This window comes from Brassica rapa, chromosome A08 (assembly GCF_000309985.2).
Source record: "Brassica rapa cultivar Chiifu-401-42 chromosome A08, CAAS_Brap_v3.01, whole genome shotgun sequence".
Classification (NCBI taxonomy): domain Eukaryota; kingdom Viridiplantae; phylum Streptophyta; class Magnoliopsida; order Brassicales; family Brassicaceae; genus Brassica; species Brassica rapa.
In genome coordinates, this window is record NC_024802.2 from 4,181,901 (window position 1) to 4,208,172 (window position 26,272).

The 26,272-nt window shown below is 40.6% G+C and overlaps 2 protein-coding genes across 5 annotated transcripts in view; both read left to right on the top strand.

Annotated features, from left to right (window-relative positions):
* LOC103833097 overlaps window positions 1-26,272 on the top strand; it is a 1,138,500-nt gene that overhangs the window by 47,810 nt on the left and 1,064,418 nt on the right. The gene's annotated exons all lie outside the window — the stretch shown is intronic.
* LOC103833100 (WUSCHEL-related homeobox 4) lies at window positions 1,358-2,864 on the top strand. The gene is made up of 3 exons (XM_009109193.3): window positions 1,358-1,851; window positions 2,035-2,358; window positions 2,448-2,864. Exons 1-3 carry the CDS (start codon window positions 1,606-1,608, stop codon window positions 2,649-2,651), a joined length of 774 nt encoding a protein of 257 aa, XP_009107441.2. The 5' UTR covers window positions 1,358-1,605; the 3' UTR covers window positions 2,652-2,864.

The following is a 26,272-nucleotide window of genomic DNA, read 5'->3' on the forward strand; positions in this document are numbered from 1 at the left end:
GTGTGGTCTGGTTTAAGGAGCAAGTACACATGAATTCATTTACAGCCTGGATTGCGATCATGCGCTTATTTCCATTGAAACAAAATGTATGGGTTGGGATTCAGTCCAGACAGTATAATGGTAGTTGGATAACAGGTGATCTACTAGACCTTGATATTAGTCGGAAAGCATTCCAAACTCATGTCAGATAGTGTGATACCCTTTCGTAGAAAAGTTTACTTTATAACACTAAGTTTTTTCCTACTTTATAAGACTGGATGATTCAGTCGATAGGATATATACAAAATAAGATGTGTGATGAAGATCCTTTAAAGATGTGTGTTGTGGTTCTCATCTGAGGAAATCCACCACCAGTTGTTTTTCGACTGTCCTTTCCTCGTGAAGTATTTGGTATTTCTTTGCAGCTCAAATCTGGCCACAGCTTCCATAGGATATCCAGTCCGTGGCAGCTTAAATCAATCTCCCTTGGCATTAGCAATCTTTTCAAGCTTTGTGCTTAATCAATCTAATATTATAGTTTGCTCTCTTTTCCGGCTCGGAACTTCAATCAGCCTTCCTTTCTCGAGTTTTACTTTTCATGTATAAAGCCTTCTTGATTATTGTATCTTCGTATTGAGTTGTTTATGTTTTTATTAATTATAAATAAGTTCCTAAACAACATTGCAAAACTATAAAAATGGTTGAAAGTTTAATGTGATTACCAAAAAAATTTAAATCCATATATATATGAAAGTGGTTGAACTTCGGTATAATTACAGTATTCATATTTTCTGAAGAAAAGATTATAATAACATTATTTGTTATAATCACTATTCGGTTTTTGTTATCATTATTTTGCATAACTTATGTTGTTTGACTTGTTTGTCTTACACATGAATCTCACTCATCCGGTTTGATAAGCTAATTCATTTGTTCAGCACCATCTGACGTGCTATCAACAGCACTATAGTAATACAACTAGTCTAAGAGGGAGAGAGAGAGAGAGAGAGAGAGAGAGAGAGAGAGAGAGAGAGAGAGAGAGAGGGAGAGAGAGAGAGAGAGATTTGGTACTCGGTTTAATAATATATTGCTACTTCTCAATCCACGCATGAAAGAATAGTAGAATTAATACACATGAATTACTTTATTGTGGTTGGTACAGATTATACATGGTTCGAAGTAACATGCAGACTTGAACACATTACACACGTACGCATGTATTATGTGTATATAGTAGACACATCACACACGTACGTCTATCAATATTTACGCCATGAAATTTCACTTTCTAAAACAAATCATAGATTTCACTGTCTTTACTCAGTCTGAAATTTGGTCTTTATCTAATGCATTTGCTTCCGAATATTTAATTTTACAATAAAGATAAAGAGATTTAAAATGATAAAAGTCAACCATAACCCATCATTTGGTCTTTGGTTTCCCGACGTCCCACTTTTGTAAAAAATCATCTGTTCTTTTCCATTCTTTTTCCTAGCCAACTGGATATCACCAATTATAGTTATTATAATTTATTCACTACACATTAATATTTCCACATCTCTTCTATATATACATCAGCCAAGTCTTGTAACGAGACAACATTTTCGAAATAAAGATATTAAAGCAATGAAGGTTCATGAGTTTTCCAATGGGTCTTCGTCCTGGGAACAACATGATTCGCCATCATCCCTTAGCCTAAGCTGCAAACGCCTCCGTCCTCTCGCCCCTAAGCTCTCCGGCAGCCCTTGCTCTCCTTCTTCTTCCTCCGGCGTCACTTCCGCTACTTTCGACCTCAAGAGCTTCATTAAACCCGATCAAACCGGTCCAAGAAAATTTGAATACTCTATTGAACACCAACGAGACCTTCCTCAAGTCAGTTATCTTATGTTACAGTCAGCGTATTATTCTACATCCAAAATAACACTATCACAATATTAAGAGTTTTTCAAAATAACCATAGACGTAAAACATTGCCTAACTGTAATGACTTAATGGGTCCATGCCGTCTTCTATTATATTAAAATTTTCTTCCAACTAACAAATATGGTATGTTAGGTGGAGACGCACCAGGGAGGGACAAGGTGGAACCCAACTCAAGAACAGATAGGGATACTTGAGATGTTATACAAAGGTGGAATGCGCACTCCTAATGCGCAACAGATCGAGCACATCACTTCTCAACTCGGTAAATACGGAAAAATTGAAGGAAAGAATGTATTTTACTGGTTTCAGAACCACAAAGCCCGCGAGAGGCAGAAGCAGAAGCGGAACAACTTCATCAGCTTAAGTTGCCAAAGCAGCTTCAAGACCACTAATATCAATAACGCAAGTGTAACAACGAAGACAACAACAACAACATCGTCATTTGACGTAATCAGGGTGTGTATTGGTTAAGGATTAGTCTATGTAGTTTTCTTATGCGTTTTTAGTTAACTATAATTATTAAGTTATGTGTATTGTTTGTGTAGAGAGACTCAATGGTTGAGAAGGGGGAGTTAGTGGAAGAAACTGAGTACAAGAGGACATGTAGGAGCTGGGGATTTGAGAACTTGGAGATAGATAGCAGACGAAACATAAATAGTAGTAAAAATGCTACAATGGCAACTACTTTCGACAAAATCATTGATAATGTAACGCTCGAGCTTTTCCCATTGTACCCTGAAGGTAGGTGAAGAAGATGAGGCAGAGAATGTGGAATTCTTATGTAGATCTGGTTTAGGTGCAGACTAAGTATTTGGTATCTAGAAATTCAATATTAAAATAATCAAATATTAGAAAATAACAGAATCTACTTAAGAATTCCCTTGTAATCTGCGAATCTGATGTACCCCTATGTACATTTTTATTGCTATGTATTCTTAATTATGAATTTTTAGTTTAGCTCATCTCTTGAGTTTCTTTTTTGAAAAATGAGCTAGATTATAGTGTCTGTTCTTAACAAATTCAGTCGTTTTATTTTTATTTTTTATAACAAATTTAGCGGTGATTATGATAGACTTAGTACTTCTATACAATAATATTTTGTACTGTTATAACGACTCAAGAAAACATATTATCTTTTAATTACAAAATATTAAATATCTTATAACAACAGATGAACACAATAACATATATGCAAAACTATATGCTAAGTAATAATTAAGTTTAAGATTTAGTTTTGATAATTTTATATACATTTTATCAGATGATACTAGCGTAACAGTAATCTTGTTTAAAATTTGTATTCCCGATGATATGTTAGAATGTGTACATCAATAAACATCAATGTACATGTAAGCGGTGGTGTGTATGTGGTTAGTTGTTTGTCTGATGCTTTATTGACTCTCGCGAATGTTTTTTGGTATTTTGGTTGAAACAAGAGTGAGAAAGAGAGAATTTTCTTTATAGGTTAAAAGTTAAAATGGCATTATATGAGACACACTCACTGAAGTCCATGCACTCGCTTTCCCGCTACATTGCATGCTAGCTAGCTGTACCTATATACATATTTATATATAGCTCTGTATATTTTCCAACTTAATCATTGTACGTGACAATGATTTTCTCTTTTCTTTCTTTTTTGTTCCATTTTTTTTCTGTTTTCTTTATTTTATTTTTTGTCATTTAAAAATGTTTATTGCCGTAGAATTAATCATGCAGTTACATTATACGTAAATTTTAACATAAAAGAGATATAGTCCTTTGTCCAAAAATAAAGATCTTATATAGTCCACAATCTTTCCGGATAAGCCGTCAGTGAAAACTAGATTAGTTAAATTTGCTGTCTACCATGCATCTCCAATATAGTTATAAACTTATAACCTAATCTACTGTTCCCAATATAAAATAAAAATTAGTTCAATCAAATAATGTATGTGAATATATTATACGTGGATTTTGACAAAGGATTTTTTTTTTTGGTCGACGACAAAGGATTATACGTGCATTTATTTATGTTTATTTAATTTTTCTTACAATAAGTTAGGTATGTGCAAAGGAGTATATTTTACACGAATACACAATATTTCTGTTCTCCCTCTGTTTTTTAATAGATGATATTTTAGAATTAAACACACAAATTGTAGCAAAAACATTTAATTTTTATATTTTTAATAAAAATATCATTTATTATTTCACCTAACTACAATTTGATCCAATAAGAAAATAGACTATATTTCCTCTGTTTCATATTAAATAAGATTTTATAGTAAAACTTTTGTTATAAAATAAGTCGTATTAGAATTTCAATGAAAAATTTATTAACTTTATATACTATATGACTCTTTATATTCTCTAATTTATTTTTATTCATTAAAATACTATTAGGGATGTTTATGTTTAGAAAATATTTTCTTAATCTATATGCACAAATTTAAAAAGATATTTAAAAAGAATTGGAGGAAGTATAATACTATTGGTCATATAATACAAGTTGTTAATAAATTTATATTAAAAATGTTATTTAATTTGAAAGAAAAATAAGTTTTTCTAAGTGTAAACTTTTTATAGAGTGAACGAACACCTTTCGGTCACACAGATTTGACATTAAAATTACGGAATATTAAAGTCACTCTTCTCTCATAATCATATTCTCAAATGATTATTTGCCACGCAGTTTTAATTGGTGCCCGTGGGGTGTGGTGTTCCATTTCTTATAATCTTGGAGGGAACCGAGATTGAAATTTAAAAATAAAGAACTTTACTCATTCGGTGCTGGGGCCATTGATAATTTACAATAAGTCACTGTTTCTCGGATATCACGTGTACATAATAATTCGAAGATAATTTCGTAGTACAGTAGAACATATATAAATTAATATTTGATAAATTAATAATTTTTATAAATTAATAAATTTTGTCGATTCTAACTTGGGACGGTTTAAAATTTGACACAAATCGATAAAATGATAAGATAATACATTTTTAGAAAATTCTATGTAAATATATGATTCCATTAAAATTATAAATTAATAATTTATATATATACATATTTTATATAAGTAGAAACCTATTATTATATTGTTTGTTTTATATTCACAATAGAATCTTTATATGTTCTTAACACTTAGAGCATCTCCAACCCCACTCTATTTTTCACTCTAAAATAGAGTTTAGAATAAAAAATGCTTCAATGGTACTCTATTTCTCACTCTATAATAGAGTGAAAAATAGGTTTACTCCAAATATAGAGTAAGTTGTTTCTTTTTTGTTCATCACTCTATTTTCTAATCTAAAATAGAGTACCATTGGAACAAATTCAAACTCTATTATAGAGTTACTCTATTTTAGAGTAAAAAATATAGTAAGCCATTGGAGATGGTCTTAGTATCTTTTTGATGAGATTTAGTAATATTATGTCTAAAACCACATTTAAGTTCTATGTACTATATATTATATATATACTGAATAATATAATAAAATTAATATAAATGTCAAATTTCAAAGAATAAAAATTAATGTATATACACTAAAATCAAATATTTTTTCTTATCTTAGAATAAAGATATCTTAAACTAAAAAATCTAAATAAGAAAATTTTTGTAAATTAATATCTCTTTAAATTAATAAAATTCTAAAGCTTCAATATTATTAATTTGTAGAGGTTTTACTATAATAGTATTCAAAGCCAAAATCTGTTGTATCGGCAAACCACTCAGCTGCCTGCGTGTCTTGGATGGCAAATAACGAGCTTCGTGGGCTCTACAATCGCAAGCCATACTTTTAGGGAAATCGGCTAATTCCTACATCAACACAGTCCAGCGGTCCCGATCAGTACATAAACACATAAGCTGTACAAATACATACATGAACACGTAGTTAATTCAAATATCATACATGAACAAAAAAAAATTCGGTTTTTGCATACATTGACCAATTATCCGTTAATCAAACGTAACGGAATCTGAGCTGTCCGTTATATACCGCTTACGTGGCTTTTTACGTTTTTAAATAATAAATAAATTAATAAAAAAAATTAAATGATGGTTACAAGGTGGAGTCGAACCCTGGTTTGAGATATAACCATCAGAAAATGAAACAATTGTGCCAGACCCATCCTATTGTTTATAGTCCCAGTTGTTTCGTATTTATACAGATATTTCATTCACATATTTCTTTTTTTTTCTTTCCATGTTTGACTTATCATCCAAATTGTTCCAAAACAAATTCAAATACTTTTTTGTTCTCTTTTTTCTTTTATTGTGGAAGAAATTATTTTTTGTATATTCGAAAAAATAAAATAAAATAAAATAATATATATTATTAAAAAGAGTTACGTACATTGGAGTTGTCTTCTACCTTTATTATCTTTTTGTGAATCTCTATTTTTAAAAATAATATTTACTTTTAATAATCAACCCGATAAACAAAAATTCAAATGTCCATTACAAGCTTAAATTGAACAAAACATAACTCACGTCTAATTTCGTTCAACTACCACACCGGCGCGTTCCGCTAAACCGATCCATAATCCTTAGTAATATCAATTCCCTTTTTGAACTAGTTCGTTCTCTTGTTGAAATCTTTAATTTGCTTTTGTTTAAATTTTGAGTAAATTTTTCTTCAGTTTTCAGTAATTGTAAGAGAACGTTAGAAACATAAAGGTTTGCAAATAAACTCAAATTCAAACAAGAGGAAATTAGAAAATTTCAGCAAGAGAATGATCTCTCGATCTCTATCTCACAAAAATATAGTAAAGCTAGAAACAATTTCAATGTATGTGACCCCTTTTTAATAATATATATTATTATTTTATTTTTTTAATATATAAAAATGTTATTTCTTCCACAAAAGAATATTTGAATATTTTTTCATTTTGTTTGGATGATAAGTCTCTTTTCTGAACAATTTGGATGATAAAGTCAACCACAAAAAAAAATATGTGAATGAAATATCCATTAGGTATAAATATGAAATCATCGGGACTACAAATAATAAATCTGCCTTGGCACAGTGGTTTAGCCTGAGATGGGTATTGGTCAGACCCAGGTTCGATTCCCCCTTCTAACTTTCTTTTAATTTTTTATTAATTTATTCATTATTTAAAAACGTAAAAAGCCACGTAACCAGTATATAACGGACAATTCAGATTCTGTTACGATTGACTAACGGATAATTAGTCAATGTATGCAAAAACTGAATTTTGTTAGTTCGTGTATGAAATTTGAATTAACTACGTGTTCATATATGTATTTGCACAGCTTATGTGTTTATGTACTGATCGGGACCGCTGGACTGTGTTGATGTATGAATTAGCCGTTTTCCCCCATACTTTTATATAACATGATAGTAGTCATGTGAAGAATAAATAGTAAATATGTAAAAGTCCTGTTCAGTATTACGGTAGGTTTGAACTTTTTTGTTTAACTTAAGATCAACTTTTCGTTAGCCAAATGTGAATACATGATTACAACTTCAAAAGATTTTAAACCTAACATACAATCGATGAGATCTAGTAACACCTAGGAACACTGAGTCTGATCCTACACTACCCAATTTATTCATCGATGTATTTTTTATCACAATGAAACGGATTCCTCCCACGAGAGAAACCGTCTCTTGACCCCTTACTTAGACCCCACGATACGAAAACAATGGTACATACAACCAGACATGAACGAAAACCAGATTCTAACTAAAGTACAAGCGATTAATCTCTACAAGATTTGAGTTCAGCCCGTGTACCAACAGTTTCGTCACCAAACAGTGCATTCTCGACTTGACCTATATTCGTTGTCAACCCTTGCCTCAATCCATAGCCATAAACCAGACATAATCATTCGGACTGAAAGTCGAACCCTGACGTCGCTAAGCATGAACGGTACACCAAGTCACAGCTACAGAAGATGCGGAACTCATACCACTGGGACAAATCTCAATCCATTCATTGGTGTTGGGAAGTATAGCTCCGCCGTGCTTCAGCGGACAAAACCATATCTTCGGGTGACTACTCCGTCAAAATGAATCCTGGAGCGTGTTGTCCCCGAGAACCAGAGAGAAATTCTTCATCCACTGCACGTCGTGTCTCTTCTCCATACCGTCTCACCAGAAGGTAGATCCGAGACATAGAAGAAGTCTGACCGACCCACGCGCAGATGCCGTGAAACTCTCACCGGAGATCTGAAAAGAGAAAACCAGATCTGGCAATTTCTTCAGTCCTAAAAGCCGACTATCTTCTCTTCATTCACACCGTGAGTCTCACTGCCTCTTACGCCAGTAACCACCACCGTCGAGCAAATCACAGCTTCACGAGAACTCGAAACAGCTCAAAGAGAGATGCGTATCAACTAGGGTTGAATGAGGAGGAGGATAGCAAAAAAATGAGGTTTAAGGGGAAAAGGAGACGCCTCCGGCACCGCCATGGAGGCAGGTCGGAGTTAGGGTTTACTTATGTCGACTTCTTCTTTTGGTCGCGAGAGAAAGAGAGCATCTTTTTCAGTTTGATGTTCGTGAAATTTTAAATTAAAATTTATTTATCCTTTTTAAGGTTTCGTATATTCGGTAGGTTTGAGTTAGACAGTCGAACCAAAAGAATTTTAAAAAAAAATCTGAAATGAATTAAAGATTAATTAGAGATTAGTTTTAAGCTTTTATATATTTATATTTTATTATATTTTTATAAATGTTATAGTTGTTAAATATTATCAATAAAACACGTTCGCTCAAGTCGTAAAGATTGAGTTATGACTTTCATAATCCAAGTTCAAACCCTTTTTGGTATTATTATTTTTATTATTTTCATTTTCCTTTTTGATGAATGACAAAATAGTTATTTCAATATCATCTTCTTCTTTTAATTTTTTTTGCTAAAATTCTTCTTTTAATTTACGAATTTTCTAGTTTTAAAACCAGTGGCCTCCACTTTGTTTCACTCTTTCAAAAATAATTTTACACAATTATATCAAATCCTTTACAGATCTAAAGAAAAACATGTTTAAACATAAAATCAAACAAAATTGGTATTTTTCTTTGAAGTTTCAGTTTGTTGACCAATTAAGGTAAAATCCTAACGGTATCTCAATCACAGGTAAATAGACCAAGTAGCCTAGTATTTTGAAGATGGTGCAAAAGTATATCCTCTGTCATGGTTTCCAATTCTTTTACCCAACTAAATTTTAATTTACCCAACTAAATTGGATAACTTAACCATTTTATATGTATATATATGTTAAGTTATATATACATATTTTAGAAACTCACACCTTTTAAGAATGGTTAAGTTATATATACATATATAAAACATCAATCAAATAAGTTGATGAAGGTAAGAGATGTGTGATTGCATCTTGACATTAAACGTTAATTTTGTATTCCATGGTCACATCACAGTTTAGGGAGACATGCAAAATATCTCAGTGGTTTTTTTTCCGTTAAACACTATGGGAGAGGTGTTAAATTATGTATTTGATAATGACTACAAGTGATCATGATTAATTTGTAGCCACCACAACCAACTCCGACTTACATTCTCAATTCGAAGCACTGCAGAAACAAGTTACGGAGATGAACTCAGATAGGGTAAACAGCCACATCTCGACTAGTGCCTCAAGAATCATCTAAGAAGTGCAAACACGGAAAGAAAAATGGAAGGATATTCCAAGCAACATGAGAAAAGTTCGCAGAAATTAACACATCATGAAGTGGAGAACCGTGTTCTTCAAGGGGAAAAATCTGCCTTAAAGACATCAGGAAAATCACAATGCAGGTTCTAAACCGATTCATTACCTCTGCAAACCTGGTATACCCCTGCTGGAGCAGGAAACACGGCCTAAAAAACACTCTCAGAAAACATATAGCAAATTGTTAATGTGACATCCAATGATGTCAATAGTGCTAACTTGTTAGACCATCTCCAATGTATTTTGCTATTTTCACCTCTAAAATAGGGGAACTCTATAATAGAGGTGAGATATGCTCCAATGTATTCCCCTAAAATAGCAATCTCTAAAATATAGAGTAAAAAATAGAGGAATGCTATTTCTTCCTCTATAAATAGAGTAAAAAATAGAGATCTCTATTATAGAGGAAGAAATAGAGGTGGGTTGGAACAATTTAACCTCTAAATGCTATTATAGAGGTGAAAATAGCAAAGGGTTGGAGATGCTCTTAGTGGATGATGAGGACACATACAAGAATATCGTTATAAAACACCATGCAGTCAATTACTTCCATAACCTTTTGGGAGGTGCCAACACGCGAACAACTTCGTCTCCTCCTGACATTGCGTCAATTATGCAAGTTAAATGTTCTGCTGAAGCTATTACCTCTCTTGCAGCTCTGTTCTCTGACATTGACATTGAAAAGGCTTTCTTATCCCTCCCTAAGAACAAGTATCCTGGTCCTGACGGTTATCCAGCCGAATTCTTCACTGGAAATTGGAGGGTGATTGAGTGTGATATGATAGCTGCTGTGAAGGAATTCTTGAGCACATGTGAGTTGTTACAGCAATTGAATGCAACCCTCCTTATTCTGGTTCCTAAAAAGGCCAATGCAAACAAGATCACTGAGTTCAGACCCATCGCCTGCTGCAATACGGTGTACAAAGTGGCTTCGAAGTTACTAGCCAACAGGCTGAAAGACCATCTCTCGACGCTAATCTCCACTTCTCAGTCAGCCTTTGTCCCCGGTCGCTTGCTGGTGGAAAATGTGCTCTTGGCTACGGAACTTGTCACTGGGTACAACTGGAAAAAAATCTCCAAGCGTTGCATGCTCAAGGTTGATCTCCAGAAGACTTTTGATACCTTAGACTGGGATTTCGTTCTATATACCCTGGAAGCGCTTGAGTTCCCCTTGATTTTCCGTAACCTGATCAAGAAATGTCTAACTACTATGCGCTTCTCTGTTGCCATAAATGGAGAACATTGTGGCTACTTCAAAGGCACCAGAGGGCTTAGGCAGGGCGACCATATTTCGCCATATCTCTTTGTCCTTGCTCTGGAAGTCTTTACTCAACAGCTGAAGAGGAAATATACTGACGGGTCCATTGGCTACTGTAACACCCCCAAACCGTTCTAGGCATAGGTCAAACCACCAGCCAACAATCAAACAAGAACATGACCGACGGCCCGACCGTCTACCAAGGCTCAGGAGCGCTACAAGACGGGTTAACGGACAATCCAGCCAAAGTTACAAAAAGTGCAATTCGTAACTAGGCCAGGCCGCCCACTAACACGTCCCGTCAGACCAAAGCCTAAGGCTTCTCAACCCGTACTCCAATCTGACGTTGTGTTAGCTCGGACAAGCTAATACCAGAACAACAAGGCAGTTTCACAAAACATTCGCTTTATTTATCTTATATAATATCTGGTTTACAATACACAAAATATTATACAAGTGGTGGCATGCCAAGAAAGCGAAAGTACATACTTATAGTCTGAAAGCGTCTTAAGCAAAAAGATGCAAATCTACACCAGCCAGCCTAGCCTCCCGCGCTTTCTACAAGCTCACTACTGGTCACCTGAAAACAACAACGAGTGAGGAGTGAGTAATCTAGCATTACTCAGCGAGTTACAATCCCCCACTAACAAATACAACCCCTCGCTATCCCACCCCAAACAATCTAAAGCGAGAGGTTCACCTAACAACACAATTTAATAACAATGAGCAATATTCGAAATACGCAGCGGTAAACCATAGCAAGATAACTAGCATTACGCTAATTACTAGCTTATCACCAAACTCAAACTCGATTTAAACCAGGGTTTAACAACCCAAAACACGATACAATTTATATAATAAACTCGGGCCCTGGTGACGTTACGTTCCTCCTTCACTATCGGCAATATCCTATCTCCCTACCACAAAGGCCAGAAGAAGGAACTTTCAACCGACCGCGGCCCACTGTCCTTCGGGTCACCGCGCGACAGCCCACAGTCCTTCGGGTCACTGTCCCATTACACCGTCGTGTAATACTCAGCCATAGTACATGACACCGTTCGTCTGAGTCTTCCCGATCCAGCGAATAAGGGGGTTTCCTTGAACCCGCCGGGTACGAGGTCTGAAGGAACACTAACTCACCCCAATATGCCTAGCATTGTGGGTTACACAAATGCTATCGGCCAATATACGATTAATACTAAACCCGGTAAAAATAACACAAGGTTTCAAGTAATAATCACAACACAATCAACCACATTCCAGAATCTAGCATAAAGACTAATTCCAGAATACCTAACTATCCACAACTTAGCGATATCATCTAAGCACTCGCTAACTAACCAATCAACCTAACCATTAGCATGCTACTACGGTTCTCAAGCAATAACTAAGCATGCTATCAACTTAATCAACATAACCTCAATTATTAACTACTCAAACCGTTACTCAGTTAGACCTGGCCTCCTGCCATGATCCAACTTCCAAGTAACGGGACCCTGCATAAAAACAACTCAGCAATCAATTGATTATAACTCACTGTTTTTGGTTGACCGTGGCCTTGACCCCAAACCCGACTTCTGTGATCCGAACCCTTTCCCGACCTTCACAAGTAGACCCACGTCTGGACTGATCTTCACTTGAACTTGTCTCCACTAGAACTGATCTCTCTTCACTTGAACAGAATCTTCTCCAAGTGCTGACTCAAAATCGGCAGAGTAACTGTTCTCGAAAACTGCCTAAATCGCTCGAAAACTATCGAAACTCGATCTTTCTTTCTTTGCTTTCTCTTTATGTTTTGAAGTAGTTTTGATGTGTTCTGGATGAGTTGAAATGAGAGGGGTTCGTGGCCTATTTATAAGAATCATCAACCAATCAGGAACAAGCCGTGTGGCAGCCCGTGTGTCGCTTCGCATGGCTCCGGACGCATGCGTGGCGGCACCTCGTGCTCCACTTGTCCTTCAGCATGGCCTGCTCACATGCAAGGTGACACCACGCCCTCTACCTGTCTGGATGCATGGCCTGATCACATGCAAGCTGACACCACATCCTCCACATGTCTGGCCGCATGGTCCGGTCGCATGCATCGCGACACCTCGTGCTTTGCCGTTCCACCTCGTGCTCCACATGGCTGGCTGCATGCCTCAGTCTCATGCAGGATGACACACCCACGTCCAGATGGCCTGCTGCATGACTGAAGTGCATGCAGGTCGACACCCCATCTCACACATGGCTGGCCGCATGCTTCGGTCGCATGCATCGCAACACCTCGTGCTTGGTCGTTCCACCTCGTGTTCCACATGTCTACTTGTATGTACATGTTGCATGTACTGCAACACCTCCTGCTTCCCTTGACACACACACTGTCAAGAGCCTGCCACCACGTCCTGAACACATACACATCAAGCCACCTCGAGCTTCTCGGTCGATTCGGCCGATTTCGGCCTTTCCGGTGAATTTTCGTCCCGCGATCAATCCCAAATATTTTTATACGCCCGTTCTGATGGCCTGAGTATTTTTAATTAACCCTACTGGGACTCTGATCTTGAGGAAAAATATTTACCGAGCTTTTGGCTTCTTCGAAAAATTTCGTAATACCGAAAAAATTTTCGCCCAATTTCCGGTCTTCCTGTTGTGCTTCCAAAAGTGTCTTGCTTCAACATCATTTGAATCAATCTACTACATTGTCTAACCATTGTCCAGTGGCATACTTGACTCATGGTTCAGACAAGAACAATATGATCATCCGCGACTAGATCATCCAAAAGATACTCGACTATTTTTTTTTTTTTTAAGGGTTTCTACATTCTACCCCTGTTAATAGAATTCGTCCTCGAATTCTAAGGCTCTGAGGGGCCTCCTTCTTCCATTACAACGTCCTCTCGGAAAAACTCCGGGTGATCGGTTTTAAATCTCGCTTCATCCTCCCAAGTAACATGAATCCTGTTTTGTCTTCCCCAGAACACTTGTACTTGAGCAATCTCACGATTTTTGAGCTTCCGAATACGCCGTTCTCCTAATCTGATTGGTCCTTCCGGATACGTAAGGTTTGTCTCCAACTCCTCGATTCTCTCGGGCTCAACAGTACTTGGATCCCGTATATGTTTCCGAAGCATGGAAACATGGAATACTGGATGTAGATGCATATCTGCTGGCAGATCCAATCGGTAAGCTACCTCACCAACTTTCCCGATGATCTTGTACGGACCAATGAACCTGACCGCAAGTTTCCCGACCTTGCCAAATCTGTCCTTCCCTTTCTGTGCAGTAACCTTCAAATAGACCCAATCTCCTATCTTAAAAGTTACTTCTCTTCTTGACTGGTCTGCGTACTTCTTCTGACGGTCCTGAGCCTTCTTCATGTTGGCCTGAATCGTCTCCAGTTTAATCATGGTCTCCTGAACAATAGGTGACCCAAACATTCTTCTTTCGCCCACTTCCGTCCAACACATAGGCGTCTTGCATGGCCTTCCGTATAATGCTTCATAAGGTGACATCCCTATGCTCGAATGATGACTGTTGTTATACGAGAACTCAACCAACGGTAAATGCTTCTCCCAAGTTCCTGCCCAATCGAGAATACACATCCGCAGCATGTCCTCGATGGTCCGAATGGTCCTTTCCGTTTGTCCATCTGTTTCTGGATGAAACGCCGTGCTTCTGTACAGTTTAGTTCCCAAGGCTTCTTGCAGTGCTTCCCAGAATGATGCCGTGAACCTTGGATCGCGATCTGAAACGATGTCTGAGGGTACACCATGTAACTTCACGATTTTGTCGATGTACATCTCGGCCAAAACTTCAACTTTATCAGTGTCCCGCATAGGCAACAAGTGTGTGACCTTGGTTAACCTATCCACAATCACCCATATCGAGTTGTTCGATCTACCTGGAGCAGTAGGTAATCCGGTGACGAAATCCATGGAAATAGAGTCCCATTTCCATTGAGGTATCGGAAGACTCTGCAACAATCCTCCTGGAACTTGATGTTCCACCTTGACTTGTTGACAAGTTGCACACTGAGCAACCCATTGTGCTACTGATCTCTTCATGCCCGGCCAATGATAGTATCTTCTCACGTCTCGGTACATCTTCGAACTTCCAGGATGGATACTAAGTAAAGAATGATGTGCGATCCTTAGTATCTCATCTCTCAGCCCTTGTCCTTTAGGAACCGTGATCCTCCCATTAATTAACAAGGTTCCATCCTCCGCCAAGTAGTATCTCGCATTATTTGGCCCGGCTTGTCCTTTGAGTTCTTCAGCAATCTTCAGCAACTTCTCATCCTTAAGTTGTTCTTCTCGAATTCTCTGAATCAAGCTGGCCTGATTTACCGCTTGAAGTCCCAATGGCTCGCTTGTCTGCCCCTCCAAAACGACCAACTTCACTTGTTTCAACTCCTGGTTCAATAGCTCCACTTCTTTCTCTAAATCTGCGCCCAACTTTCTTCGACTTAAGGCGTCCGCAACAACATTCGCTTTACCAGGATGGTAGCGAATCCGTATGTCGTAGTCTGCCACAAACTCCATCCACCTACGCTGGCGCAGGTTGAGATCTGGCTGAGTGAAGAGGTATTTAAGACTTTGATGGTCCGTGTATACCTCCACTTCTTCTCCATACAAGTAAGATCTCCAAATTCGCAAAGCGAACACCACGGCCGCTAACTCCAAGTCATGTGTACTGTAGTTATCTTCATGCTTTTGTAGTTGTCGCGAAGCATATGCAATGACTCGCCCATCTTGCATAAGAACACAACCTAACCCAACGCGTGAAGCATCCGTGTAAACCGTGTAAGGTTTACCTTGCTCAGGCAAAGCTAACACAGGTGCGGTCGTGAGAGCTTCCTTCAACTTCTTGAATGCCTTCTCGGTTTCTTCCACCCATAAGAAAGGAACTCCTTTACCGGTAAGTTTAGTTAAAGGCTTTGCAATGGAGGAAAAGTCCTTAACAAACTTCCGATAATAGCCCGCAAGTCCGAGAAAACTCCTCACTTCTGTCACAGTGGTAGGTCGAGGCCATTCTCGTATGGCTTGGACCTTTTCTGGATCAGCAGCCACGCCCTCTCCTGATACTATGTGACCCAGAAATCCTATCTCTCTCTTCCAAAACGAGCACTTGCTGGACTTGGCAAATAGCTTCTGATTCCGTAACCTCTCCATAACCAGTCTCAGATGCTCTTTGTGCTCTTCCTTACTTCTCGAGTACACCAGGATGTCGTCAATGAAAATGATCACGAACTTATCAAGGTAGTCGTGAAACACTTCATTCATCAAGAGCATGAAAGCCGCAGGTGCGTTCGTGAGACCAAAGGGCATAACTACAAACTCGTACTGTCCATACCTCGTCCGAAACGCCGTCTTCATAATATCTGACTTGGCAATAGGAATTTGGTGATACCCTGATGCCAAATCAATCTTCGAAAACCAACTAGCTCCCTTTAGTTGGTCTAACAACTCGTCTATCCTCGGAAGAGGATACTTATCTTTTATCGTGATGTTGTTGATACCACGATAATCGATACACAACCTCATGCTTCCGTCCTTCTTCTTCACAAATAACACAGGAGCTCCCCAAGGTGAAGAGCTCGACCGGATGAATCCCTTTTCCAATAGATCTTCCAATTGTTTCTTTAGCTCGGCCAACTCCGCAGGTGCCATCCGATATGGTGCCTTAGCTATAGGTTTGGCTTCAGGCTCCAAAGTAATGGTAAAGGGATTACTCCGAGGTGGAGGTAATTCCTTTAGTGGTGCAAAGATATCCTCAAACTCTTGGACCACTTCTATGTCTTCGACCTTAACTTCATCATTAGTGGCTCCTCCACTAACCGATAAGGTCACCAAATATACTTCCCCGTCTTGAAACAAATCTTGTACTCTCATTTCTGCTACCAAAGACACGGTCATACTAGGACTGATTCCATAGTATACCATCTCTGGTCGTTTACCTCTGCTGAACAACAACCTTCCCTTTCCACAGTCGATCTGAACTCCGTAGCTCGATAACCAATCCATTCCAAGGATTACCTCGTACCCTTTTAAAGGCACGACTAACAGATCTGCCACAAACTCTTTGCCTTGAATGACCAATGGAACATTCTTGATACACTGATTTGCTTGAAGGGTTCGGTCTGCGGGGGTCAAGACGGCCACGTTTATCCTGTCAACCACAAAACAATCCCAAAACCGGGCAGCTACTTCAGGGGTCACAAAACTATGTGTTGCCCCCGAGTCGAACAATACATGTGTGGGTTTACCAGCAACATGTATGGTTCCTGCCACAGTAACCCAATCAACAATATCTCAATCACAAAAACTAATCAAAATTCTCACAACCATCAATCATCATCCTAAATTTCTAAACGCGCAACCTAGCGATCAAGCAATCTATAACTAACCAGCATACTAACTGTGGAAACCGAATTTCGCACTGTCGATTTCCGTTTAAATAAGGAAACTAGGAAAACCCTAATTTCCCAGAGGTCCCGGATCTCTGCGAGAGCCAACGACAAGTGATCGAATATATGCGGAAATCATGAAAAGATAACAAACGAGTTTAGAGAAAACAGTAGATCTCATTTCGAGTCCGCGTAAGAGCGTTGCGATCATTACAAGAGAATACAAAGGCTTTCGCCGCAGGGGCCGTCAGCGAGTTACCTAGTTCTAGCAACATAAAACCCTAATCCTAGTTGAGTCGCAGCTCGATAACAAAGGACGAAAAAGATATCTAAAAGGCTTAGATTGATTTCGGACTGAACCTTGTTAAAGGCTGCCTACGTACCCCTTTCCAGGGACGATCGCTCGGTCGCTACGTAGCGACCGAGCTTTGGCTCGAGCTCGGTCGCTACGTAGCGACCGAGCTTTGGCTCGAGCTCGGTCGCTACGTAGCGACCGAGCGGGACGATCGCTCGGTCGCTACGTAGCGACCAAGCGAGACGGATGCTCGGTCGCTACGTAGCGACCGAGCTTGGCTCGAGCTCGGTCGCTACGTAGCGACCGAGCTGTGTGCATGCTTGGTTGCCGCGTATCGATCGAGCTTGGCTTGTCCGCGGTCTGATTTCCATACTCGAGCTTGTCCGCGGCCGATTTGGATACATGTCTGTTGCCTTCGGACAATCGGTATTTAGTGGTTCGATTGAGATTTGGACGATATTTTACTGCAAGGCTGTTCGTAAAGATATCTTTACGAAGATTACTTTTCGTAAAAACGGTTATGCTGATTTTTACGGACTTTCAGACATTGATTCCGTCGTGACCGATTTTGACCCCAACAGTTAGCCCCCCAGCTCGTTAGAATCATGAGCTTCTAGCGTGAGGTTCTAGCGAGTGGCTTGGCAAGTTAGGCAAGGTAGGTGAGTTAGGCGGAATTAATGGTTGAAAAGGTCTGTGGTAAGTGATCTTCTCGCTCTCCTAAAAGTAGAAAATGCGATAAGATTGGGGCTGCGCTTTATGACGGCTGCCTACGTACCCTTGTTGAAGGGATCAAGCCTTTCGTAGTTCATCTTGGAGTTAAGGTTCTTATGACTAGTTTTCCAGTAGGACCTTTATGGTCTAGTTTTTATGTAGCGGTTATAAGGCGTGTTGCTGCCGATGGCATTTTGTATGGGTGTAGAGGGAAGACTACGAGTTGTCGTCTCGTAATCTAACTCTGTGTGAATTGCCATATCCATAATCTGTTTCGAGAGTTTTCTGCAGTGTGTAAACTTGCGGGATTTTCTGAAGACGTTCGAATATTGGCAAAGAGACAAATTTTGGGATCTCGTATCAGGGTGTTTGATACTATGCCTAGAGATGTTAGAGACCAGTGCGCTGGGTTTAGGGCAAGACCTAGGTTTACTCCTGGTTTTAGAGGGTGCGATGACTAATTCGACTTACGTATCCCGTTTCAGTTTCATCCTGATTCCATACCGATTTAAAGTCCGCGATAGGTTCTCGGCTTATACGACTTGTATGGTTGGAATCGAGCATCTCTCCGGAGACCGGAAGTGCTGGACCAAAATTTCGGATTTCTTTTATAGCGCTATTATCCTTGTGTCGGATGTAAGAGAGTCATTTTCTACGAGATGGCTAAGTCTGTTTAGGACGTTAAGAGTTTGTTGTGATCAGCAACAAACTTAATGGTAAAAATTACTATTTTGAGTCTTCGCGAAGAATATGTTTTGAGAAGATGTTAGTGCGTATGACTGTCTGGTCTTCCATGAAGGTGTTTTTATCGAGGAAGGAAATTTCGTCGAAGAACTAATCTTCAGGCGTCCGCGACGTCTCGCGATGCTGAAGATTTGTTATTCTTTCGTATGCCACGTTTCGTGCTTGAAATGTTCGCGGGCTTTGAAGATATTTCGCGATGTTGCGAGGGTTTAGTATTAGCCCTGTGTTTGAGAAACATTCTGGTTTGACTAAGAATGTTCGCAGCCAAAAATTGTTGTTCCTGTTCGGATGCTAATAGTTTTGTTTGCGATCGAGGAATTATGACTGAGGTGTCGTGTAAATTTGTCCATGGGAACAAGTGTTTTCCTTCATGGTGCTTTGTGAAGAGTTGGCCTTCCGAGATGTATTTCGTGCATTTTTTAGGATGTTTCGTATAGCTCTAGAAGCTTTGTTACGAATTTTTCCTTACATGCCGCGTATTGTGGTTAAAACGTTGCGGGCTTAAAGTGAATTGTGGAGCGTATTGAACTTGGTCAATTTTCGAAAAGTTTAGATTTTCTGTTAACCGTTTGGTTGTTAGGACTTAGTTTCGTTATGAAGAATTTATCATATGATTTCCGATTGTGGGCTATACGATAATTTATCATATCATATAACCGATTTTACGAAGGTCGTAAATCAGTGATATGTATACATATGTCAAAGTAGCATTGTTTCTGCGGGTTCTACGAGAAACGTTCCCGCTGTGATTTTGATCTTAGGTGAAGGTTGCTTGGCGTTACCCATGGAGTATTACCGAAGTTTATTTCAATACGATCTAGTCGCGGAACGTTTTTCATAGGTTTTTCGAGAGGATTCTCATGACACATTTGTTTCTTGAAAGAATTGGTCAACCAGAAGTGGATCTAGCTAACCATCGGGAGGAAAGTGCTTCTTTTAATGTGCACGATGCTACATATATTCTCGAGTTTTCTTCGTCGCAAATGTTTTCGATACTTTTCCGTGACTTACTTGGTACAACGAAAACTGAAAGAAATGCTTTGGTGATTGAAGATTTCTCGCCGCTAAGTTTAAAACGAAACTGGCTTTCTGAAGCCGGAAAAGGCTTTAATACTTTGGCTAATCGTCGAGTTTCAGTTTGATATTGGTACAAGTTTTCTGTACGCATGATTGCGACAAGAAATGATGTATAGTTTTTGAAATTATGTTCATGATCGTCTGGATATGTTGCTAGCGTTTAGACGAATATTAAGATTGTCGTTTGCCTATTCTTGACGATTTGCAGAAGTTTTTTGAAGTTTGGGAGTATACGAGTATAGTATACGTACCTACTCCCCCTTTTTTTTTACGAAAGAAAAACGGTTGAACCGATACTTTGAAGGGTTGTGTACGTTTCCTCTCCTGATGTTTGGAATGATCGATAATTCGGGACGATTTATAGACGACGCTTGGACTGTGATTTGCTTGTTTCCACGTTGACGACTTGGGATATGTCGGTTCCGAGAAAATTGCCAGAAACGAATCGGTTTTAAGACGACGTTCATGTCTCTAACTTTTTCTCTCTTTAGGAAGCGAGCTTGATATGTGTGGCGATCATTTCTCGACTTTCGGAGAGTTTAGATCGGTTTGCAAGATTTGGATGAACAATTATGGGACAATATATCGAGACAGGAAAAATCGCTTAAAACTTAGTTCGCTAGACTATCCGCCTAGGTTTTACGTTCCCTAAAGTTCTATGGCAGCCTCAAAGTAATTTCCTACGAAAATTCCAAGTCTGATTTCAAAAATTTCAAGTCGAAATACCTTAGTTCTCTCGAAGATGCAGTTTTGTCCATTCTCAGTTTTGCGTGCTCATTTCTGTTTCCTATTCTCGTGTATGTTCGCCATTTCCGATATTGGTGTTTATCCTTTGAAACTTGACATTTATCTTCCGAACTTGACTGTTATCTTCTCCTTAGATAAGACGTCGATTTTTTGTAAAAAGGTCCAACGTAATCGTATAGTTAAGGCGGCTAAGGTGTTCAGTTAACCATTGCCGTTTTATACGATTAATCTGAATCCATGCGAGAAAATAGGTCTTTGCGGTTTTTTTTTTTATATCGTAAAGTCTCAATGGTAACTTCAATCGAGGCGAAACAAGAGACGTTTCGATCGAGATTCGAAAGTGAACGCAAAGATGGAGGTAGGGTGAGCAGAAACAAGCCAAGGAGTTTAGGATGAGGTTTACTTGTTTTTGTCGTAAAATCTCAACGGAAACTCCGATTGAGACGAAACCAAGAGCGTTTCGATGAGAATTCAAAAGAGAACGCAAAGGAGGACCCCTTTGAGGCCTGACAGGTTGCTATAGCGAGTGAGGATGTCATCTCGGTCGCTATAGCGAGTGGAAGGGAGCCGAGACGAGTCCCACTTGTTTTCGTCGTAAAATCTCAACGGAAACTCCGATTGAAACGAAACGAAAAGCATTTTGAAGAGGATTCAAAGGAGAACGCAAAGGAAGAACCCTTTGAGGACTTACAGGTCGCTACGTAGCGACTGACAGTCTGACAGTTCGCTACGTAGCGAATGGAAGCAAGCCAAGAAGCGTCCTACTTGTTTTCGTCGTAAAATCTCAACGGAAACTCCGATTGAGACGAAACAAAAAGCATTTCGAAGAGGATTCAAAGGAGAACGCAAAGGAAGAACCCTTTGAGGACTTACAGGTCGCTACGTAGCGACTGACAGTCTGACAGGTCGCTAAGTAGCGAATGGAAGCAAGCCGAGAAGCGTCCTACTTGTTTTCGTCGTAAAATCTCAACGGAAACTCCGATTGAGACAAAACGAAAAGCGTTTCGACGAGGATTCAAAAGACAACCCAAAGGAGGACCTTTCTGAGGCCTTACAGGTCGCTACGTAGCGACTGACAGTCTGACAGGTCGCTACGTAGCGAGTGGAAGCAAGCCGAGACGAGTCCCACTTGTTTTCGTCGTAAAATCTCAACGGAAACTCCGATTGAGACGAAACGAAAAGCGTTTCGACGAGGATTCAAAAGAGAACCCAAATAAGGACCTTTCTGAGGCCTTACAGGTCGCTACGTAGCGACCGACAGTCTGACAGGTCGCTACGTAGCGAGTGGCAGCAAGCCGAGAAGAGTCCCACTCGTGTTCGTCGTAAAATCTCAACGGAAACTCCGATTGAGACGAAACGAAAAGCGTTTCGACGAGGATTCAAAAGAGAACCCAAAGGAGGACCTTTCTGAGGCCTTACAGGTCGCTATGTAGCGAGTGGAGAGTTGGCTTGAGCTCGGTCACTACGTAGCGACCGAGCAGCGTGTGCGTGCTCGGTCGCTACGTAGCGACCGAGCAGCGTGTGTGCTCGGTCGCTACGTAGCGACCGAGCAGCGTGCGTGCTCGGTCGCAACGTAGCGACCGAGCAGCGTGCGTGCTCGGTCGCTACGTAGCGACCGAGCAGCGTGCGTGCTCGGTCGCTACGTAGCGACCGAGCAGCGTATGTGCTCGGTCGCTACGTAGCGACCGAGCAGCGTGTGTGCTCGGTCGCTACGTAGCGACCGAGCAGTGTGCGTGCTCGGTCGCTACGTAGCGACCGAGCTGTGTAATCGTTTTGTTGTGTTTCCTTTTTCCGCGATTAACGTAGGGGTTTTTCAGCGGTTTTTTTGGGAGAACAAGTTTTATCCTTCCGAAATGTTTTCGGAAAACGTGTTTTGGTAAAACCCTTATGCATCGAGATTTGTTTACGAGTTTTGATAAGATTTATCGTTTCCCTTCTTGTTTACAGGGAGGAATCGCGAGCTTGTTATAGTGCTCTTCCTGTGGCGGAAGGTCGCGACTAAGTTTTCGATTTTGTTGAAAACCACGGCGTTTGCGTAAGCGTTGGCCATAGGAGCAGTCAGTGCTGCGAGTTTGTCTTTCATATATCCAAACATCGTTTCGATCAAGCGTTTTGTGGCTATGAGTAAGAGTAATCCGTAACCCCCCCTCCTTCTAGCGCCAAACTGTGGGAACCGAAATTCGCACTGTCGATTTCCGTTTAAATAATGAAACTAGGAAAACCCTAATTTCCCAGAGGTCTCGGATCTCTGCGAGAGCCAACGACAAGTGATCGAATATATGCGGAAATCATGAAAAGATAACAAACGAGTTTAGAGAAAACAGTAGATCTCTTTCGAGTCCGCGTAAGAGCGTTGCGATCATTACAAGAGAATACAAAGGCTTTGGCTGCAGGGGCCGTCAGCGAGTTACCTAGTTCTAGCAACATAAAACCCTAATCCTAGTTGAGTCGCAGATCGATAACAAAGGACGAAAAAGATATCTAAAAGGCTTAGATTGATTTCGGACTGAACCTTGTTAAAGGCTGCCTACGTACCCCTTTCGAGGATCAATCCGAACGTAGTTCAATTGATAGAGCTGGACAAGAGATCGAACTGCCTGGGCGAGTTCGTCTAGTAATTGAGTGCCAGTCATAGAAACCGAACTTGTCGAGAATAAGCCTAAAGTTTCTAAGTGCAGAGAATTCCGAATCTAAAAAGTTCTCCTTCTTGCTCCTCGCCTAGGACTCCTTATATACTAGCTCCAAGGTCGGTTTACGCTTTTACTCTTCTGCCCTTAAGCCGTCATAGCATAAAAATGGAGATATTCCATTTTTCCCGATCTTCACAATTATCTTCAAAACTTCCGTATTTATCCGCGGAAACTTGACATTTATCCTTCCTTGTAGACCAAGCGTAAACCAGGCTGTGGTTTACGGGCTTTTGATTAGGAAAATCGTAGGATGGGCCTCGAGTCGTGTTTTTAGGTCCCTTTGGGCCGTCTTCCGACTCGACACGTTTACTACGAGTTTTCCGCGGTTTCTAATCCGCGAAGTTTGATCGATGAATTAGAATGGCGGGAAACATGGACTGAGCTTGCTACGGTCTTCGGGAGATAGCATTCGAAGGTTTTGACGAGAATGCAAGAACTGGTGTCGTATTGACGTTCGGAAAGGGTCAATCGCTACACAGCGACCGAACTTTGGCTCGAGCACGGTCGCTTCGTAGCGACCGAGCGGGGACGAGCGCTCGGTCGCTACGTGCGACCGAGCTTGGCTGAGCTCGGTCGCTACGTAGGCGACCGAAGCGGGACGATCGCTCCGTCGCTACGTAGCGACCCGAGACGGGACGATCGGCTCGGTCGCTACGTAGCGACCGAGCTTTGGCTTGAGCTCGGTCGCTACGTAGCGACCGAGCGGGACGATCGCTCGGTCGCTACGTAGCGACGAGCTTTGGCTAGAGCTCGGTCGCTACGTAGCGACCGGAGCGGGACGATCGCTCGGTCGCTACGTAGCGACCGAGCTTGGCTCGGGCTCGTCGCTACGTAGCACGGAGCGAGAAGACGGATGCTCGGTCGCTACGTAGCGACCGGCTTGGCTCGAGCTCGGTCGCTACGTAGCGACCGAGCTGTGTGCATGCTTGGTTGCCGCGTATCGATCGAGCTTGGCTTGTCCGCGGTCTGATTTCCATCTCGAGCTTGTCCGCGGCCGATTTGGATACATGTCCGTTGCCTTCGGACATCGTATTTAGTGGTTCGATTGAGATTTGGACGATATTTTACTGCAAGGCTGTTCGTAAAGATATCTTTACGAAGATTACTTTCGTAAAACGGTTATGGATGATTTTTACGGACTTTCAGACATTGATTCCGTCGTGAACCGATTTTGACCCCAACACTAACTAGATTCCAGCAACTAAATTTCCATTCAATAAAAAGAAGAGGTTAAGCACCCACAATACCTGTGATGGACCGCTTGATGGTCCTGCATTGTCTGGGTTTTCTACACCTAAGGCATAAACTCTACCTCCTAGGTTTTGCTTCTTTGGTGGCTGGCTCATAGCTGGACGGCTAGGAGGAGCTCGGATTGGCGAGGGGGTCGCAGGGATTGGCTTGTTTGGACATGACGATGCATAATGGCCCTTCATACGCAAGAGAAACAAGTAACATCTTCCCTCCTTATAGATGAATAACCCTGCTGGTTACTCCGTTGTCTGTTGGGACAAAACTTAGAAATATGTCCGGTTGATCACATATGTAACACACCACAGTGTTACCACGATTGTTGGCTTGGCCTCCAAATCCTCGCCCTTTTCCTTTGTAAGATCTTGGACCCTTGTTGAAATTTGGCCTTTCTCCTTGGCTAAACTTGGTGTGTCCACCAGAATGTGGTAAGGTCTTCCTTTCAGCCTCCAATACAGTTTCAACATTAACAGCTTTTTCCACTAGCTCAGATAAGCTGCTAAAGTTGCTTCCAGCTAAACGACTTCCAAGCTCCGGCTTCAGTCCGTACATAAAGTTACGGATCATAGTTGCTTCATCTTCACGCCCACAAGACATGTCGCCTTAACCTTGTGAACTCAGATTCGTAACTCCTCACTGGCCTATCTCCTTGAACAAGGTTCATGAACTGGCGCTCCAATCGATGCTTTGCTTCTGGAGGAAAGTATTTCCTCTCAAACTCTCCTTGAACGACTCCCATGATGTGATGTTGTGTCCACGCTGTCTGTCTATGCTGTCCCACCATCCTGTGGCGTCGCCTTCCAAGTAGTACACAGCGATCTTCTTCTTATACTCCTCCGGGCACTCCATGGCTTCAAAATTCTTCTCCATCATAGTAATCCACTTGTCGGCCTCAATAGGATCGGATCCTCCTTTGAACTGTAGGGAGGATCCAATGTTCTTCATGGTAGATAATAGCTTGGAAACTTCAGGGGGTTGAGACGCCTGCCTTGGTTACAAGTGCCTCGGTCATCACGTCATGTAAAAGCTTAAGGGTGTTTTTGGTTCCATGATCTTGTGGTCTTTCGGTGGCATGGTTCTGATCTTGCCTTGGGTTTGATTGAACGGATTGATCATGTTGATGTCTCTGGTTCCCAATTATGACTTGGGCCAATACTCGCCAACTGTCATCTCTCACTCTAGTTCTGTTACCGTAAACAGGAAAAGATCTTGTTCTCTGCAGAGGGCTTTATCGTGTCCAAACATCACTAATGCCAATTTCCATTATCCTGATCTGATCTGTGACCCAATCTCCTCCGCCTGTCCAATCCATACCCTCTCCCTTACCCTCTCCATCCGACGACCTCGTCCATCATCACCTGTCCCGCGATTAGCCATCTGCACACAATAAAAAGGGTAAGTCATAATTTCCTACCACGGAAAGCGGCTGGTTTCCTAATCATCTTTTTGCGACTCCTTTGACTCGATAAAACCGTTAAAAAAAGCACTTGTGTCACGCATGGACAAACCATGCTCTGATACCACCTCTGTAACACACCC